We start from the raw sequence: 19,281 nt of genomic DNA on the forward strand, positions 1-19,281 counted from the left end.
ACTCCTAGACGACGCCTCTGACAGAAGGGTCGCGTTCTGATCCGCGTGTTTTCGGAACGATGACTCCCGTGCTGACCGCACTATTTCAGAGCCGAGTAACCTTCGTGCTTTCGGTGGCCTGAAGCGTCCACAGATGCAGTTCACTGATGAATGACATGGGTTCCTAAATAAATCACCACCACAGAATTAGACCATGATGGCTTAGTCTGTAAAAGAAATAACTTTTCGGCCGGGCGCAGTGACTCATGCCTGTAATCCCAGCACTTTGGGAGGCCGAGGCAGCTGGATCACAAGGTCAGGAGATTGAGACCATCCTAGCGAACATGGTGAAATCCCATCACTACTAAAAATACAAAAAACTAGCCGGGCGAAGTGGCGGGCGCCTGTAGTCCCAGCTACTCAGGAGCCTGAGGCAGGAGAATGGCGTGAACCCGGGAGGCGGAGCTTGCAGTGAGCCGAGATCGTGCCAGTGCACTCCAGCCTGGGCCACAGAGCGAGACTCCGTCTCAAAAAAAAAAAAAAAAAAAACAGGAAAAGAAATAACTTTTTGGTGTCAGATGTGAGTCTAGAAAAAAAAATTTTTTTTCCCACTAACCCAGTGTGGGTCTTTCCGTGGAAACAAAGATCCAACAATGAGAGGATCCAACACGAGCCGAGACCCCTGTGCTCCTGAGCTGCAGTGAGAAAGGAACGGGGATCCTTAGGGAGGTGGGGAAGATACGGGTTACGGTTTCTTACCATCCAGAGAGAATTCCGAGAGAAAAGACGTCTGTGGAGACCGGGGCGGCGGGAAGAGGTGTTACAACTCTTCAGCTCATGTAAGGGTTTCAGAAGAAACTGGTTCTTCCTTAGCTGGCAGGGTTTGGGAGATGGCATCATTTCCACTGAGCATTTAGAGGGTCAAGGCTGTTCAGGTGCCAAAACCCCACCACCATTTCCTTAAAAATTCCTGGCTGAGGCCAGGCGCGGTGGCTCACGCCTGTAATCCCAGCACTTTGGGAGGCCGAGGTGGGCGGATCACGAGGTCAGGAGATTGTGGTCATCTTGGTTAACACGGAGAAACCCCGTCTCTACTAAAAAAAAAAAAATACAAAAAATACAAAAAAGTAGCTGGGTGCGGTGGTGGGCGCCCATAGTCCCAGCTACTTGGGAGCCTGAGGCAGGAGAATGGTGTGAACCCTGGAGGTGGAGCTTGCAGTGAGTCGAGATTGCACCACTGCACTCCAGCCTGGGCAACAGAGCGAGACTCCGTCTCAAAAAAAAAATTCCTGGCTAAGAGCAAAGCACATGCTTATATTTGAAGGGTAACAGAGGTGCCTAAATGCAAAACAGTCTTCTAATCATGTTTCATCTGCTAGCTTTACATTTGAGGGTCACAGGCTGAAATTTACTTCAGGCAGCAGTCCAGCTACCCACAGAGAGATTCCTGCTACAAGGTGGCATTTGCTTGTGGGAGCCCCAAGCCCCACGGAACATAAGATCCTACTGATCCCTTAATAATACATGTAAGGACGATTTCTTCTAAGAAGGCAAGCATAGTTTAATCTTAGACTAGACACTCATGAAAAGTAACAGGTTCAAAGAATAATCAGTAGCCATCCATTCCTGATAAAATCTTGGTCAAAAAATTATAGAAGGCCAGGCGCAGTGGGTCAGCAGTTTGGGAGGCCGAGGTGGGTGAATCACCTGAGGTCAGGAGTCGAGACCAGCCTGGCCAACAGGGTGAAACCTGTTATCTAATAAAAATACAAAAATTAGCCAGACATGGTGGCACATGCCTGTAATCCCAGCTACTCAGGAGGCTGAAGCATGAGAATCGCTTGAACCTGGAAGGCGGAGGTTGCAGTGAGCCGAGATCGTGCCAGTGCGCTCCAACCTGTGTGACACAGCGAGACTCCATCTCAATAATAATAATAATTAATAAGTCGTCCCTCAGTGTCTGCGGAGGACTGGTTCCAGGACCCTCCCCCTAACACTGATACTCAAGTCCCTGATGTAAAATGGCATAGTTTTTGCATATCACCTATGTACATCCTCGTGCATACTGTAGACTTGTGGAGTTATTTTTAATGGAGAACTGGGTCTCACTGTGTTGCCCAGGCTGGTCTTGAAGTCCTCGGCTCAGGTGATCCACCCCCATCTGCCTCCCTAAGTGCTGGGATTACAGGTGTGACCCACTGTGCCCAGCCAAGGGGCAACTACATTGAAAAGTCGGCCGTTTTTATAACCCAGCCCTTTTCCGTTTGTGATCTAGGTCTCACCCTTTTTCCTGTTTCTCTCTCAGGTTTCTTTTCTGGATTAACCCAATCAGCATAGGTTAGAGCATCTTTTTTTTTTTTTGAGACGGAGTTTTGCTCTTGTCGGCCAGGCTGGAGTGCAATGGTGCGATCTTGGCTCACAGCAACCTCTGCCTCCGGGGATCAAGTGATTCTCCTGCCTCAGCTCCTGAGTAGCTGGGATTACAGGTGCCTGCCACCACGCCTGGCTAATTTTATATTTTTAGTAAAGACAGGGTTTCACCATGTTGACCAGGCTGGTCTCGAACTCCTGACCTCAAATGACCTGCCCACCTCAGCCTCCCAAAGTGCTGGGATTACTGGCGTGAGCCACGGCACCCAGCCCCAAATGGCCTTTTAAACTATAAATCAGGTCACCTCACTCCCTGTGACCTGTTATTTTTGCCATTGTCCATGGGGCCTTGATGATCTGGTTCACACATCTTAAGATGATCTCTGACCTCATCACAGCCGCTGCCCCTGGTTCTCTCTGGCTCCTTCTACTCCGGCCTTCGCAGTCAGCCCCTGGCCTCCACACGGGTTCCTGGGCCTCAGGTGGCCTCCCGCAGCGTGCCCATGGCTCGTTCCGTTTCCTTGCTGAGGTCTGTGCCCAAATGTCATTCCTCCCAGACGCCCGTCTCTAGAATCCACGCCGCCGTCCCAGCTTCCCAGTCGCAGCCGTGATCTTACCCGCCCCGTTGTCTTTCTGTTACTTGTCAGTGTCTGAAATTAGGTTCCTGTTTATATTCTCGTTTACTGTCTGTCTCTCCCACTGGAGGAGGAAGTCCACCAGGGCGGCAGCCTCATCTCTTTCCTGAATCTCTTGTGCTTAGAACAAGCCTGGCACACAGTAGGTACTCAGCTGTTTTCTGTTGAATGACTTTCAGCTCTTACCAGTTATAAAACATAGCGGGGTAAAACACAGCGTGCTGACAACAGCATATCTCCTGCACATCAGTAAGTCAAAGATAAGCAACATTTACACTGTCGATGGGAGTGTAAATTAGTTCAACCATTGCGGAACACGGTGTGGTGATTCCCCAGGGATCTAGAACCAGAACTGCCATTGGAGCCAACAATTCCATTACTGGGTGTATACCCAAAGGTTCATAAATCACTCTTCTGTAAAGACACGTGCACACGTATGTTTATTGCGGTAAATATACAATAGCAAAGACTTGGAACCAACCCAAATGCCCATTAATGATAGACTGGATAAAGAAAATGTGGCACATATACACCATGGAATACTACGCAGCCATAAAAAAGAATATAGACAGCATGGAATACTATGCAATCATAAGAAAGAATATAGACACCGTGGAATGTTATGCAGCCATAAGAAAGAATGAGTTCATGTCCTTTGAAGGGACATGGATGAAGCTGGAAACCATCATCCTCAGCAAACTAACACAGTAACAGAAAATCAAACAGTGGGTGTTCTCACTCATAAGTGGGAGTTGAACAATGAGAACACATGGACACCGGGAGGGGAACATCACACACTGGGGCCTGTTGGCAGGTGGGGGGCAAGGGGAGGGAGAGCATTAGGAAAAATACCTAATGTAGATGACAGGTTGATGGGTGCAGAAAACCGCCATGGCACATGTTTTCCTATGTAACAAACCTGCACATTCTGCACATGTATCCCAGAACTTAAAAAAAAAAAAGTCTTGAGTGTCGTGGCTCATGCCTGTAATCCCAGCACTTTGGGAGGCCGAGGCAGGTGGATCACCTGAGGTGAGGAATTCAAGACCAGCCTGGCCAATGTGGTGAAACCCCGTCTCTACTAAAAACAGAAAAGTTAGCCAGGCTGGTGGCGGGTGCCTGTAATCCCAGCTACTCGGGAGGCTGAGGCAGAGAATTGGTTGAACCCAGGAGGCGGAGGTTACAGTGAGCTGAGATCTCACCACTGCACTCTAGCCTGGGCCACAGAGTGAGACTCTGTCTGCCCCCCGCCCCCGCCGCCACAAAAAGAAAAAAACGGATAAGCAACAAAAATGAGGCATAATTTTTCCCCCTGGCACACTGGAAAAAGTGACGACAGTGATAATGTTGGTGAAGGCACTAGGACACGGGCTCTTTCATTTGCCACTGGTGGAAATATAAAACGGTCTAAGCTTTCCTGAGTAGTGAGTCATGGGTAATTTTTAATCTCAATTTTTGCGGTTTGCTATGTTTCTCAACTTTTTTCCAATGATTTTTTTCCTCCAAGAATTACTTTTTAAACCAGAAAAACTCATCATTTTAATCTTCCTTTTTAAAAAAATTAACCTGGCTCAATCCTTGCACAGCAAACTTATGAAGCAGATCCCGGCGGCAGGATGGTCTTGTTCTGTTGTTGAACCTCTTAAGGATGTTTAATCTGAATTCTGTACCAAGTTTCTCTGGAATGATGCAATCGTGGTCATTAAAAACTGGGTCTGGGCACGGTGGCTCACACCTGTAATCCCAGCACTTTGGGAGGCCGAGGCGGGAGGATCACCTGAGGTCAGGAGTTCCAGACCAGCCTGGCCAACGTGGCGAAACCCGTCTCTACTAAAAATACAAAAAGTAGTCAGACGTGGTGGTGGATGCCTGTAATCTGAGCTACTCGGGAGGCTGAGGCAGGAGAATCGCTTGAACCCGGGAGGCGGAGGTTACAGTGAGCCGAGATAGAACCACTGCACTCCAGCCTGGGCGACAGAGCGAGACTCCATTTAAAAAAAAAAAAAAACGTGCAGAATTGTTCCTGTTGTGAGGTCCCGGGCTGGTTCTGTGAGCCCCCCAGAAAGGTGGGGCTGGGAAAAACACGCAGACTGAGGGCAGTTTGAGGTGGGTGGGGTCCCGCAGCCCTTCCTGCCAAGATACAGGTCTCCACAGACAGGGAAGCTCAGCATTGCGTGGCAGATCCCCTGCCCTCCCCCTCACTGCCTGGGATGGGACTCCGGACAATCCTTGTCTCAACACGCACTGCCCTCTTCTCTCTGTTCTTCTCTCTGCTGCCGCCTTCGCACGCCTGCTTTCCTGCGTCACATGCTTGCCCTGTTCTGCCCGAAGGCCCAGCCTTCCTCCAGAGACCCTCAAGGCCCTAAGCAGGGAAGCTCACGGCTGAGTGGCCTCAACGGTGGGGCACCCTGCAGCTTCCCTGTTTCTGTCTTTTCTGGAGGTACATTGCTAGCCCAACAATGCATTTATTTATTTATTTTTGAGACGAGTCTCGCTCTGTCAGCCAGGCTGGAGTGCAGTGGCATGATCTCAACTCACTGCAACCTCCACCTCCGAGGTTCAAACGATTCTCCCGCCTCATCTTCCTGAGTAGCTGGGATGACAGGCGCCCACCACCACGCCCAGCTAATTTTTGTATTTTAAGTAGAGACAGGGTTTCACCATATTGCCCAGGCTGGTCTTGAACTCCTGACCTCAGGTGATCCTCCTGCCTTGGCCTCCCAAAGTGCTGGGATTAAAGGTGTGAGCCACCGCGCCCGGCCCCAACATCGCATTTAATTATGTGGGTTTTTGGGCTTGGCGGGGAAGGTCTAGAGCACCCAGTCCCCTGCCCATATGACGTTCACCCCGACGGCAGTGAGCGAACAGAGGAGGCCGCCCATGCTCGGCTTCCAGTCCTGCGCGTTGCATCCCATGTTCTCAGCTTCATTCGTCCTAGACCCTGGATGTCCGACCGTGTGCACAGCCAACCTCAAGAATCTGCCGTAGACTGAAGCAGGTTTTATGCGGCTCCGAGAGCCGAGGGCTGGCTGGGGTTGGCCCTGGCATTGCTTGCCTCGTGCTTTGCAGGCTGAACATAACGACAACTGTGATATTTCAAGTGCAGGGACCTGGTGAAGGGCTGAGGGCGCAGATTTTAACTACGTGGCCTTCTATTGGAAAACCCGTGTCTTCTCCCTTGGTGGGAAGGGGCCCTGGAGAGCGGCTGCTGTTGCCTGCTGCCAAGGTGGCGAGGCTCTCATGAAAAGCTTCCCTTCCTTCCTTAACCACCTGGTGGTCTGATCGTGTTGTGAAGATGCGAAATCCGTCTTCATCTTCGTGACTTTTAGAGACGTAAAAGGGTAGTACTCTCCAGGATGAGTGTGGTCCTCCATCAGCCTCCACCTCAGAGTCCCCTGCAACTGTGCAGACCCCAAGGGCCAGTGGGATTGTAGTTAACGTGCCCCTTTGCCCAGCAGCCCTGCTTGGAATCCATTATTCTTTTCTGTGTCTTGAATGCTTGCCCGTTCATCCAGCCTCCAGGTCTCAGGGGCTCAAAAGAACTCTGCAAGAAGAACTCTGCAATGAATCTGGTCTGGACTTCACCACCTTCTTTTACTTTTCTTCATACAGCTCAAACTTTGGAACAAATACCGAATTTCCAACATTCCATCGCTAATATTCCTTGACGCCACCACCGGGAAGGTTGTGTGCAGGAACGGGCTGCTGGTGATCCGAGATGACCCAGAAGGTAAAACCTCAGCACGTGCGTGTGGTCCTCTTATTACCCAGCCGCTCCTCCTCCATGCCCCTCCCCTCATCGCCGCCCCACCGGTAGACAGAGTACTCGTGAAATAGATATATGTGGGTTTACGTGGCTAGAGAAGGTCGTCTCGGTGAAATCATAGTATTTCCTAGGACATGGTTTTAAGATTTTTACAGGGATCTGAATGTCCCTCCTAGGAGCTTTCATTCATGGGCCAGAAGAGGTGGAGTCTGCCAAAAGAAGCCCTGCTCGGAGGGCCGCGGAGGCTGCGGGAAAGCAGGGAGAGCTCAGACCCCGGCTTCTAGTGCTGCGTCCGTGGCAGCTGCCGCTTCACAGTTAGAGGCAGGCTGAGTTTTCTCTTAAAATATGACATAGCGAAGTGCCAACGCCCCGCGTCACTCTCCTGGCCTTGGCGGCGAGTGCACCTAGTTGCTTAGAGCTGCCGCGCCCTGCAGGCCTTGGTCTCGCCGGCCACGTGTGGGCCGTGCTCCTCCAGGCCCCCTCTCAGGGCCGTCGTCATGGCCTCCTTCCCTCTGGCAGTGAGAACAGGCTGTGAGATCTCCTCCCCTCACTTCATCCATCCAGTGAGACGCTTCAGCCCCGCTCACACGTTTTCCCAGTGAACATGCCACCTCCCTCAAAGAATCGCCCTCAGTAAAAAACCAGGGCATGGTGGAACCAAGTGCGAAGCTTTTCCTTTTTTTTTTCTTGTTTTTTTTTGAGACAGTATCTTGTTGTCTCGCCCAGGCCGAGTGCTGTGGCATGATCCTGGTTCACTGCAGCCTCGACCTCCTGAGTTCAACTCACCCTCCCACGTAGCTGGGACTGCGGGCATGCACCCGCACACCCAGCTAATGTTCTATTATTTGTAGAGGCAGCCCAGGCTGGTCTCAAACTTTTGAGCTCAAGCAGTCTGCTCACCTCAGCCTCCCAAAGTGCAGGGATCGCGGGGCTGAGCTGCGGAGCCTGGTCCCCGTGCAGATTCCTGAGCCCGACCTCCAGAGCATTGTAGATCCCTCTTGTTTCTGGGGAGGCCCGACCACCTGCGTTTTCAACCAGCCTGTGCTCCTCCTTCCCAGCCCCTGGCCGCCAGGTGACTTTGAGGCAGCGGGTCCATGGACCGCCCTGTGAGAAAACACTTGAGTTGAGCAGGAAGCATATTATCAACTCCCCCTACCTGGAGCTTAGGTGTTTTCAGAACGTGGAACATCTGGGCTGGGTGGGTTTTACTCTTTTATTAGACTTAAATTCTCACTTGGTTCCCTGAGCCCATCAAGAGCAATCGAATCAGAATCTCTGGGCGTGGGGCCCAGGAGCATGATATTTTTAAGTTCCCGAGCTGATTCCAAATACAATCAGACCTGACAGCCACTGGGATGTGGCGGCTGGGATTGAATCCACAATCCTGGGTATCATTCCCAGGATAATCCACAACCCTGGGTATTGATTCCTGAGGCCCTGAGGCAATGAGCCCCTCGTCAGTTGCCTGGGGAACCTCTTTCGTTTTGCATGTACATCCTTGCGTTGCTCCTCGGTCTCCAGCCTCAGGATGTGGCCTGGGCATTGGTACTTTTCAAAAGCCTCCGGAAGACAGACCTTGTGACCATCCAGGTTTGGGAACCACTGCCTGGAGGGCAGGTACTGGCTGTACTTGATTCCTGTGTTAGCTGCAGATGCTGTGGGTGTGTTCACAAGCACTGTTTGATGATGAAGGTGTCACGCCTGCCGCTCTGAGGCCTCCTGGGTCCCAGGCCATCAAGAAGAGTCTTAACCCTCTTTGACCATCTGTTTTCTCTTTCAGGTCTGGAGTTCCCCTGGGGGCCTAAACCCTTCCGGGAAGTCATCGCAGGGCCCTTGCTTCGAAATAATGGGCAGTCCCTGGAGAGCAGCAGCCTGGAGGGGTCTCACGTGGGCGTCTACTTCTCCGCACACTGGGTGAGTGTTTGGCCGCCTGTGGCTCAGACCGAAGGAAGCAGGGATGTGCCCAGCAAGCCCAGCTGTGGTTGGCGTCTGGGGGTGAGATGCACAGGCAGGAATTTCCCGGCCCTGTGATCTTTTCCTGTGCCCAAGTCCTGCTTGAATAGTGCTTGTGATTATGAATGGAAAAAGCAGCAAGAAATGACTTCTTTGATCTATAACGATAGTCCTCTTTTTTTAATTCTGAGACAGAGTTTTGCTCTGTTGCCCAGGCTGGAGTGCAGTGGCGCAATCTTGGTTCACTGCAACCTCCTGCCTCCTGGGTTCAAACGATTCTCCTGCCTCAGCCTCCCAAGTCACTGGGATTACAGGTGCCCGCCACCACACCTGGCTAATTTTTGTATTTTTAATAGAGACAGGGTTTTGCCATGTTGGTCAGGCTGGTCTCGAACTGCTGACCTCAGGTGATCTTCCCACCTCGGCCTCCCAAAGTGCTGGGATTACAGGCATGAACCATCGTGCCTGGCCCTCTGCCCTCTGTTTTTTTTTTTGTTTTTTTTTTTTGGAGACAGTGTCTTGCTCTGTCGCCCAGGCTGGAGTGCAGTGGTGTGATCTCAGCTCACTGCACCCTCCACCTCTCGGGTTTAAGTGATTCTCCGGCCTCGGCCTTTCAAGTAGCTGGGATTACAGGCCACCACGCCCGGCTAATTTTTTTTTTTTAGTAGAGACGGAGTTTCTCCATGTTGATCAGGCTGGTCTCGAACTCCTAACCTCAGGTGATCTGCCCACCTTGGCCTCCCAAAGTGCTGGGGTTACAGGCGTGAGCCACAGCGCCCGGCCTGGATATTTCTCTCAATCCACGCGGATGAGTTCATGCTACCTGCTCGCGCACTGCGTAGGGACAATGCGGGTGCTTGTGCCGGATGCCCACCCTTAAGAAAGGCAAGTTTATTTTTGCCTCATTCGTTCAGTGGACTAGGTCTTGCTGTGTTGCCCAGGCTGGCCTCAAATTCCTGGGCTCATGCGATCTTCTGGCCTCAGCCTCCCCGATAGCCACCACACCCATCTCATTTCCACCCCTTTCATGAACGGGATTTTGCTGTCCCAATCCTGCTTGAGTCCTGCTAACCCGGCCTCGGAGGGTGAGTGACTGGGAAGTGGAGAAGCAGCGTCACCCAGCAGCTCTTGCTGTCCTGTCTTTCAGTGTCCGCCCTGCCGGAGCCTCACCCGGGTCCTGGTGGAGTCCTACCGGAAGATCAAGGAGGCCGGCCAGAGCTTCGAGATCATCTTCGTTAGTGCAGACAGGTCAGTCGTGCCGTGAAGTGCTGGGCCCCTTTTCTGTAGGTAGCTGACATCCTTTTTTTTTTTTTTTTTTTTCGGAGATGGAGTCTCACTCTGCCACCCAGGCCGGAGTGCAGTGGCTGGATCTCGACTTCCTGCAACCTCCACCTCCTGGGTTCAAGCGATTCTCCTGCCTCATCCTCCCAAGTAGAATTGAGTGGTTCTCCGGCCTCAGCCTTTCAAGTAGCTGGGACTATAGGCGCCCGCCACCACGCCCGGCTAATTTTTGTATTTTTAGTGGAGATGGGATTTCACCATGTTGGCCAGGATGGTCTCAAACTCTTGACCTCATGATCTGCTCACCTCGGCCTCCCAAAGTGCTGGGATGACAGGCGTGAGCCACCACACCCAGCCACGTTTACTCCTTTGTCTGAAGGGGAGCTGAAGAAAACCTCTTCTTGCTGTAAATACTGGGGGATGTCCCAAGTCAGGATTGTTTGAGATTAGGACGTATTTTCTGATTTGCTCAGCTTTTCAGATTGTGGTGAAGAGAGAGGGAAGGGGGAGGAGGATGGAAATGAGCCAGAGACAAATGTAATCAGACACCTGTCTTGACATGATGGCCGTTTTTTGTTTTTTGGCTTTTTTTTTGAGACGGAGTCTTGCTCTGTCACCCAGGGTGGGGTGCAGTGGTGCAATCTCAGCTTACTGCAAGCTCCGCCTCCTGGGTTCACGCCATTCTCCGGCCTCAGCCTTCCGAGTAGCTGGGACTACAGGTACGTGCCATGATGCCTGGCTAATTTTTTGTATTTTTTTTTTTTAGTAGAGACAGGGTTTCACCATGTTAGCCAGGATGGTCTTGATCTCCTGACCTTGTGATCCACCTGCCTCGGCCTCCCAAAGCGCTGGGATTACAGGCGTGAGCCACCGCGCCGGGCCGGATGGCTGTTTTCTCAGCTCTGGCCATGTGCTGTGTCTGGTGCTATTTGAATGCACACAGATACACATGGATAAGGAAACACAAAACAGACATTCTTCCCGGAGTCAGTCAGCTCCTCTGAGCCTCAGATTCCTCTGCTTCTTGCCCTCTCTAAGACCTCACTTATCAGTGAACCTCCTTCACCTCAAAACTCCCGCCCCAGTTTAGACTGAGTCACCAGGGGCCTCTACTGCTTACGTTCGTGTCCGCAAAAGGATCCGAGATGCCGGCACACGGAGGGCGCTTTGCACATTGTTGTATCTGCCATGTCACAGTTCCCCGTCTCAGCATGAAGCCGTTCCAGGGGCAGCAACCAGGGTTTTTTTGGTTTTTTTTGAGACGGAGTCTCGCTCTGTCTCCCAGGCTGGAGTGTAGTGGTGCGATCTCAGCTCACTGCAAGGTCCGTCTCCTGGGTTCAAGTGATCCTCCCACCTCAACCCCCGAGCAGCTGGGATTACAGGCACCCGCCACCACACCTGGCTACTTTTTGTATTTTTAGTAGAGATGGGCTTTTGCCATGTTGCCCAGGCTGGTCATGAACTCTAGGGCTTAAGTAATCCGCCTGCCTCGGCCTCCCAAAGTGCTGGGATTACAGATGTGAGCCACTGTGCCTGGCCACAGTCACTTTTTTTCTTTTGAGATGGAGTCTCGCTCTGTCGCCCAGGCTGGAGTGCAGTGGCCGGATCTCAGCTCACTGCAGCCTCTGCCTCCTGGGTTCACACCATTCTCCTGCCTCAGCCTCCCGAGCAGCTGGGACTATAGGCGCCCGCCACCATGCCCGGCTAATTTTTTTATATTTTTAGTACAGACGGGGTTTCACCATGTCAGTCAGGATGGTCTCGATCTCCTGACCTCGTGATCCGCCTGCCTCGGCCTCCCAAAGTGCTGGGATTGCAGGTGCGAGCCACTGTGCCTGGCCACAATTACTTTTTTAAATTTTTAAGCATCAACTTTATTGAATCATCATGTATACATGATAAAATGCATGCATTTAAGGTACACAGTTCAGCTGACCAATGTACGTACCATGTAACCACCATCACCACAGACAAGACCCGGAACATTTTCATCACACTGTAGGTTCCTTGGGTCCGTCTCCTCCCATAAACCCAGCCCCAGGAAACCCCTGATCCGCTTCTGCCGCTTGAGTAGATGTGCCTTTCCTAGGGTTTTTTACATGTGGAATCAAAGGTCTATGGTTGGTTTAAATTTGTGGCCCCATATAAGTCACTGTTCCATGCACAAATCAGAACTCCCGCGGGTATGCAGTGACTGTGCACATCTAAGCTCCTGAAGCAGGAAAGACCTGTCTGTGCTGAGAAGTGGAAAGCTGGACTTGAGTTATGTTGCTTGGATGGGAGCAGCTGTAGTGGGCTGGCGTCTGAGCTGGGACCTGCCTGCTGTGTGGAGGCGTTTACTTCTTCGTGGACCCCAGCCTGGGTAGAATAACACACTCCCACAGCCGGCGGCCTGAGAAGCACAGTCCTGGAAACCGCAGCTTCCGCCGACTCCCTGGGCAGAACTCGGTAAAGGCGGGCGGATTTGGCGGTGGTGCAGTGGGGACGCTGAGCCGTGCTCACTGCGTGTGTCTCTCTGCAGGTCGGAGGAGTCCTTCAAACAGTACTTCAGTGAGATGCCCTGGCTCGCCGTCCCCTACACTGACGAGGCCCGGCGGTCACGCCTCAACCGGCTGTACGGAATCCAAGGTAGGTGCTCCAGGCCCCGGCTCCGTGCAGCTCCTGAGAACCTGCTCGCCTGGGCCCACCGTGTCTTTGGCTTTCCTCTAAGAAGAAAGGCATCATTATTTCCATGAATGTTCATGTTCCTCTCATGTTTCTCCGCAGTGTAGAATTTTCCTGGTGTGAATTCTAATCCATTTTTTAAAAATAAGTATTGTCAGTCTGGGTGCGGCAGCTCACACCTGTAATCCCAAGACTTTGGGAGGCTGAGGCAGGCGGATCACCTGAGGTCAGGAATTCGAGACCAGTCTGGACAACATGGAGAAACCCCGTCTCTACTAAAAATACAAAAATTAGCCGGGCGTGGTGGCGGGCACCTGTAGTCCCAGCTACTCAGGAGGCTGAGGCAGGAGAATCGCTTGAACCCAGGAGGCGGAGGTTCCAGTGAGCCGAGATCACACCATTGCACTCCTGCCTGAGTGACAGAGGGAGACTCTGTCTCAAAAAATAATAATCATACTAAATATTGTCTTAGTAAGACAGCTGCTTCTCACTGCCCAGCGTGTGGATTCTGATATGACTGGGACATGGAGCACAGCCTCCCAAATGACGTGGGCATTTGATTAAGGGGAGATCAATGCGGTTGTGACAGGTAAGCTAGACTGGAAGAGAAATCCCAGAGGCAGGTCATTCACTGATACTTCTTTAAATTTTTTTTTTTTTTTGAGACAGAGTCTTGCTCTGTTGCCCAGGCTGCAGTGCAATGGCGTGATCTCAGCTCACTGCAGCCTCCGCCTTCCCAGGTTCAAGTGATTCCCTGCCTCGACCTCCCCAGTAACTGGGATTACAGGCATCCGCCACCACACCTGGCTAATTTTTGTATTTTTAGTAGAGATGAAGTTTCACCAAATTGGTCAGGCTGGTCTTGAACTCCTGACCTCAGGTGATCCTCCCGCCTCAGCCTCCCAAAGTGCTGGGATTACAGGCATGAGCCGCCGCGCTCAGCCTGTTCACTGATACTTCTGATGTACACATTGAGCACACGCGGTGTCAGGGCCGCAGACGGGCTTGGGGCTGCCCTGCCCGATGTCAGGTCTCAGATGGCCCTGCCTGTGGGGAGAGGACGTGGTCTGGGCAGCTTCTGCCCCCTCCCACCCCCGCACTGTCCCTGTCCCTGACTGTCTCCTGCTCACTGTCATTTTGGGGTGGCGGGGAGTGTGCAGCCCGCGTGCCGGAGGAGTCTGGTTTCTGGTGGTGTTACTTCCTGGGCAGCATTTCATGTTGATCTCACCGGTCAGCAGCACTGTTCTCACAAGTACAAGTTCAGGCAGAGTCACTGCATCCCACTGCCTCCAACCACCAAAATAGAAGAAAATCCACAGCCTGTTCTGGGGGCAGAATCGCTAAGAATAGGCCTTTGTGGCCCCCCAGGGGGCAGAGCTGGTGGGGGATGTGGTGGTGGGGCTGGCAGAGGTCCCATGACCATCACACCCCTCACTATTGGCTTCTCATCCTTTTTCCCTGCTCCTCTTCCAGCCTCTCTCCTCAGCAGGCCTGCGTTAGAGGGAACACGACGGCTGCCCCGAATTCCCTCAGTGCCGCTCTTCTGCCCTGAAGCATCCCTCTTTCATCCTTGGGTTCCATGACTCAGGAAGTCCTTGTTAGCAGTATCATCCCTACATTTTTTCCCTTTTGGTCTCAGTCGTCACCCAGGATGGAGTGCAATGCGCAATCACAGCTTACTGCGGCCTCCAACTCCTGGGCTCAAGCCATCCTCCCACCTCAGCCTTCTACCACTCCAGCTGATTTTTAAAGACTTTGTAGTGACAGGGTCTCACTGTGTTACATAGGCTGATCTCGCACTCCTGGCCTAAGCCGTCCTCCTGCCTTGGCCTTCCAAGATCCCTACTTTCTTTTTCTTTTTTTGTTTTTGAGATGGAGTCTCGCTCTGTCGCCCAGGCTGGAGTGCAGTGGCACGATCTTGGCTCACTGCAAGCTCCGCCTCCCGGGTTCACGCCATTCTCCTGCCTCAGCCTCCCGAGTAGCTGGGACTACAGGCGCCGCCACCACGCCTGGCTAGTTTTTTGTGTGTGTATTTTTAGTAGAGACGGGGTTTCACTGAGTTAGCCAGGATGGTCTTGATCTCCTGACCTCGTGATCCGCCTGCCTCGGCCTCCCAAAGTGGTGGGATTACAGGTATGAGCCACAGCGCCTGGCCCCAAGATCTCTACTTTCTAATTTCTAAGGTTCTGTCCTTTTTTTTTTGAGACGGAGTCTTGCTCTGTTGCCCAGGCTGGAGTGCAGTGGCACGATCTCGGCTCACTGCAACCTCTGCCTCCCAGGTTTTAGCGATTCTCCTGCCGCAGCCTCCTGAGTAGCTGGGATTACAGGTGCACGCTACCACGTCGGGCTGATTTTTGTATTTTTAGTAGAGATGGGGTTTCACCATGTTGTCCAGGCTGGTCTCGAACTCCTGACCTCAGGTGATCCACCCATCTGAGCCTCCCAGCCTCCCAAAGTGCTGCGATTACAGGCGTGAGCCACTGTGCTCAGCTCTTTTTTTTTTTTTTTTTTTTTTTGAGATAGTCTTGCTCTGTCACCTGGAGGCTGGAGTACATTGGCACAATCTCTGCTCACTGTAACCTCTGCCTTCCGGGTTCAAGCGATCCTCCTGCCTCAGCTTCCCGAGTAGCTGGGATTACAGGCACCTGCCACCACACCTGGCTAATTTTTGTATTTTTAGTAGAGACGGGGTTTCACCATGTTGGGCAGGCTGGTCTCAAACTCCTGACCTCAGGTGATCTGCCCACCACAGCCTCCCAAAGTGCTGGGATTACAGGCATGAGCCACCGCGCCCGGCCGGCCATAGTCTCTTAAACAAAAACAAATACTGAATTTGTTTTTATTCAAATTGCACTTATTGACACACAAAACGTCAGTGGCACGAGTTTGATTCATATTTCTAAACTTAATTCCAGATCTTCCTAGGTTTGAAAGATGCTCACGTATGAAGGAAATCATTGTATCATTCCAGGGATATCATTTTGGAAGCGTCTTCTCAGTGCCTCGAGGTTAGGCTGAGCCCCACGTCCGGCATTCAGTCTGCGTCAATGGCCTGTTTGTGGTGCCCTGTGTCCTTGCCCTCCAAGCCAGGGGCTGTTTCTCCTTCAGAGCCTCTCGCTCAGCCCTGGTTTCACTGGTAAATCAGTTCTGGCTTCTCTCTGGTCTCAGCAGCCGGCAGCCCTCCCAAAACCGCACCATCCCTCAATGGGAGTTTGCCTTTCTTTGTCTCTGAGGATATTTAAATGTGGCCAGGCTGGGCCAAAACACCTTTGAACTTGAAGGAACTGTGCGTTCGTTCATAAGCTTTGTAGCATCACAAAACTCTGACCAGTATTTTTTATTGAATTTTGAGTACTTCTAAGCTTTTATATGATTCCGTGGTTACAGCTTCCAGTCTCATTCAACGGACGTGTTCTAGGTATGTGAACACACGAACATGCACACACACATGCTCATTCACACACATACTCTCACACACATACCTACACTCACGGGCACACACGCACACCTACACACACACCTACACACACACGCACACCTACACTCACACCTACACACACACGCACACCTACACTCACACACACCTACACTCACACACCTACACACACACATGCACACCTACACTCACACCTACACTCACACACACACCTACACACACCCCTACATTCACAGACACCTACACACACACAGCACACACCCCCCTACACTCACACCTACACACACGCACACCTACACTCGCACACACACCTACACACACACACCTACACTCGCACACCTACACACACCTACACTCACACACACACCTACACTCACACATACACACGCACACCTACACCCACACACGCACACCTACACTTGCACACCTACACACACCTACACCCACACCTACACACACACGCACACCTACTCACACATCTACACTCATACACCTACACTCACACACCTACACGTACACGCACACCTACACTTGCACACACACCTACACTTGCACACACACCTACACTCGCACACCTACACTCACACCCCTACACACGCACACCTACACTCGCACACCTACACACACCTACACTCACACCTACACTCACCTACACACGCACACCTACACTCGCACACACCTACACTCGCACACCTACACACACCTACACTCACCTACACATGCACACCTACACGCACACACACCTACCATCGCACACCTACACACACCTACACACACGCACACCTACACACACACGCACACCTACACTCACACCTACACACACACGCACACCTACACTCACACACACCTACACTCACACACCTACACACACACATGCACACCTACACTCACACCTACACTCACACACACACCTACACACACCCCTACATTCACAGACACCTACACACACACACCACACACACCCCTACACTCACACCTACACACACGCACACCTACACTCGCACACACACCTACACACACACACCTGCACTCGCACACCTACACACACCTACACTCACACACACACCTACACTCACACATACACACGCACACCTACACCCACACACGCACACCTACACTTGCACACCTACACACACCTACACCCACACCTACACACACACGCACACCTACTCACACATCTACACTCATACACCTACACTCACACACCTACACGTACACGCACACCTACACTTGCACACACACCTACACTTGCACACACACCTACACTCGCACACCTACACTCACACCCCTACACACGCACACCTATACTCGCACACCTACACACACACCTACACTCACACCTACACTCACCTACACACGCACACCTACACTCGCACACACCTACACTCGCACACCTACACACACCTACACTCACCTACACATGCACACCTACACGCACACACACCTACCATCGCACACCTACACACACCTACACACACGCACACCTACACACACACCTACACTCACACACACCTACACTCACCTACACACGCACACCTACACTCGCACACCTACACACACCTACACTCACACACCTACACATGCACACCTACACGCACACACACCTACCCTCGCACACCTACACACACCTACACACACGCACACCCACACTCGCACACACCTACATACGCACACCTACACACACACCTACTCACACGCACACCTACACTTGCACACGCACCTACACTCACACATACACACACACCTACACACACCTGCACGCACACCTACACGCACAGATACCTACACTCACACACACCTACACACACACCTACACTCACACACATCTACACTCACCCACACACCTACACTCGCACACACACCTACACTCACACCTACACACACACGCACACCTACACTCGCACTCACACACCTACACACACGCACACCTACACTCGCACACACACACCTACACACACACCTACACTCACACACTCCCCCACGCTCACACACATGCACACTTGCACCCTCACACACGCTCGCAGACACAGACTCACACACACTCACACTCGCTCTGCAGGGTCCTGGCTGTTGGAGTGTCTGGTCTGCACGTCCTGTGGAGCCATCTCTGGGGATGTCCTGCCCCCTCTTTGACTGTGTGCCCTGGGGTCTGAGTCCTATCTCACTTGTTTCTCTCCCGCTGAAGAGTTTGGATGAAGGTTCTTCCACAGACCAGTGCCAGGTACCTCCCCTGCCATCACCAAGGGCGCTGCCTCCATCTGGCCCGTCTTTGGACTCACACTGGGGCAGTGGCTTGAGCTGCTGGTCATTTTGTGGATTGAGTCACATAAGGGCAGAGTGTTCTCCTGACAGGCTCGGGTGAAAATGGGTAACCGAGGCCACGCGTGGTGGTTCACGCCTGTAATCCCAGCACTTCGAGAGGCCAAGGCGGGTGGATCACGAAGTCAGGAGTTCAAGACCAGTCTGGCAAACATGGTGAAGACCCCATCTCTACTAAAAATAAAATATTAGCCGGGCACAGTGGCAGGCACCTGTAATTCCAGCTACTCGAGAGGCTGAGGCAGGAGAAACGCTTGAACCCGGGAGGCGGAGCTTGCAGTGAGCCGAGATCGCCTAGGCGACAGAGCGAGACTCTGTCTCCAAAATAAAAAAAGCAGAAATGGGTAACCCAGCAACCCGAGGTCCTGCAAGCATCTTGGGGTTTTAAGAATCACCTGCTGAGTGAAGGAGGCCTGCCAAATGCTGCCAGTGTTTTGAGGCATCTGGGGGGCGGTACGGGTGGGGGAATTGGGGCCTCGAGGCTGTATGCCCTTGAGCTGCCCGTCTGACAGGGTGGCAGCCTCTGCCATAGCCTTGATGATGAGTTTGCCCCCCAGGCCGGCCTGGCCAAAAGTCCCCCTGCTGCCGACAGGCTGGCCGCTGGCTGCCTTTGGTGCCCCGGGCTGAGCCGGGCTGTGTGACCCTCTCCACAGGACCACCGAGCTCACCAAGGACCTGGCATTCGGCGTCCCCTACCTCCTGGTCTCGTGGGAATAACTGACTTCCAGAGTGCTGGGCCCCTCCCCTCCCAGAGCTTTATGTGGCCTGGGGAATGTGCAGCCGTGGGCGCTGCTGAAAATTCCTTTTCTAAGGAGACTGTTGTCGACACACCTGGCAAAAGACAGACCCTGTTAGCAGTTGTCTGAGGAATCCTTGGC

The 19,281-nt window shown here is 52.4% G+C and overlaps 1 protein-coding gene across 3 annotated transcripts in view; it reads left to right on the top strand.

The window, feature by feature from the left end:
• NXN (nucleoredoxin) overlaps positions 1–19,281 on the top strand; it is a 180,453-nt gene that overhangs the window by 149,484 nt on the left and 11,688 nt on the right. For all 3 annotated transcript variants that reach the window (XM_033185213.1, XM_033185212.1, XM_033185214.1), the window contains exons 2-5: positions 6,597–6,714; positions 8,531–8,664; positions 9,851–9,951; positions 12,506–12,612. In XM_033185213.1, the coding sequence (XP_033041104.1) occupies positions 6,597–6,714; positions 8,531–8,664; positions 9,851–9,951; positions 12,506–12,612 (460 nt within the window). The remainder of the gene's footprint in view (positions 1–6,596; positions 6,715–8,530; positions 8,665–9,850; positions 9,952–12,505; positions 12,613–19,281) is intronic.

Source organism: Trachypithecus francoisi, unplaced genomic scaffold, assembly GCF_009764315.1.
Source record: "Trachypithecus francoisi isolate TF-2019V2 unplaced genomic scaffold, Tfra_2.0 Lachesis_group20, whole genome shotgun sequence".
NCBI classification, from domain to species: Eukaryota; Metazoa; Chordata; class Mammalia; order Primates; family Cercopithecidae; genus Trachypithecus; species Trachypithecus francoisi.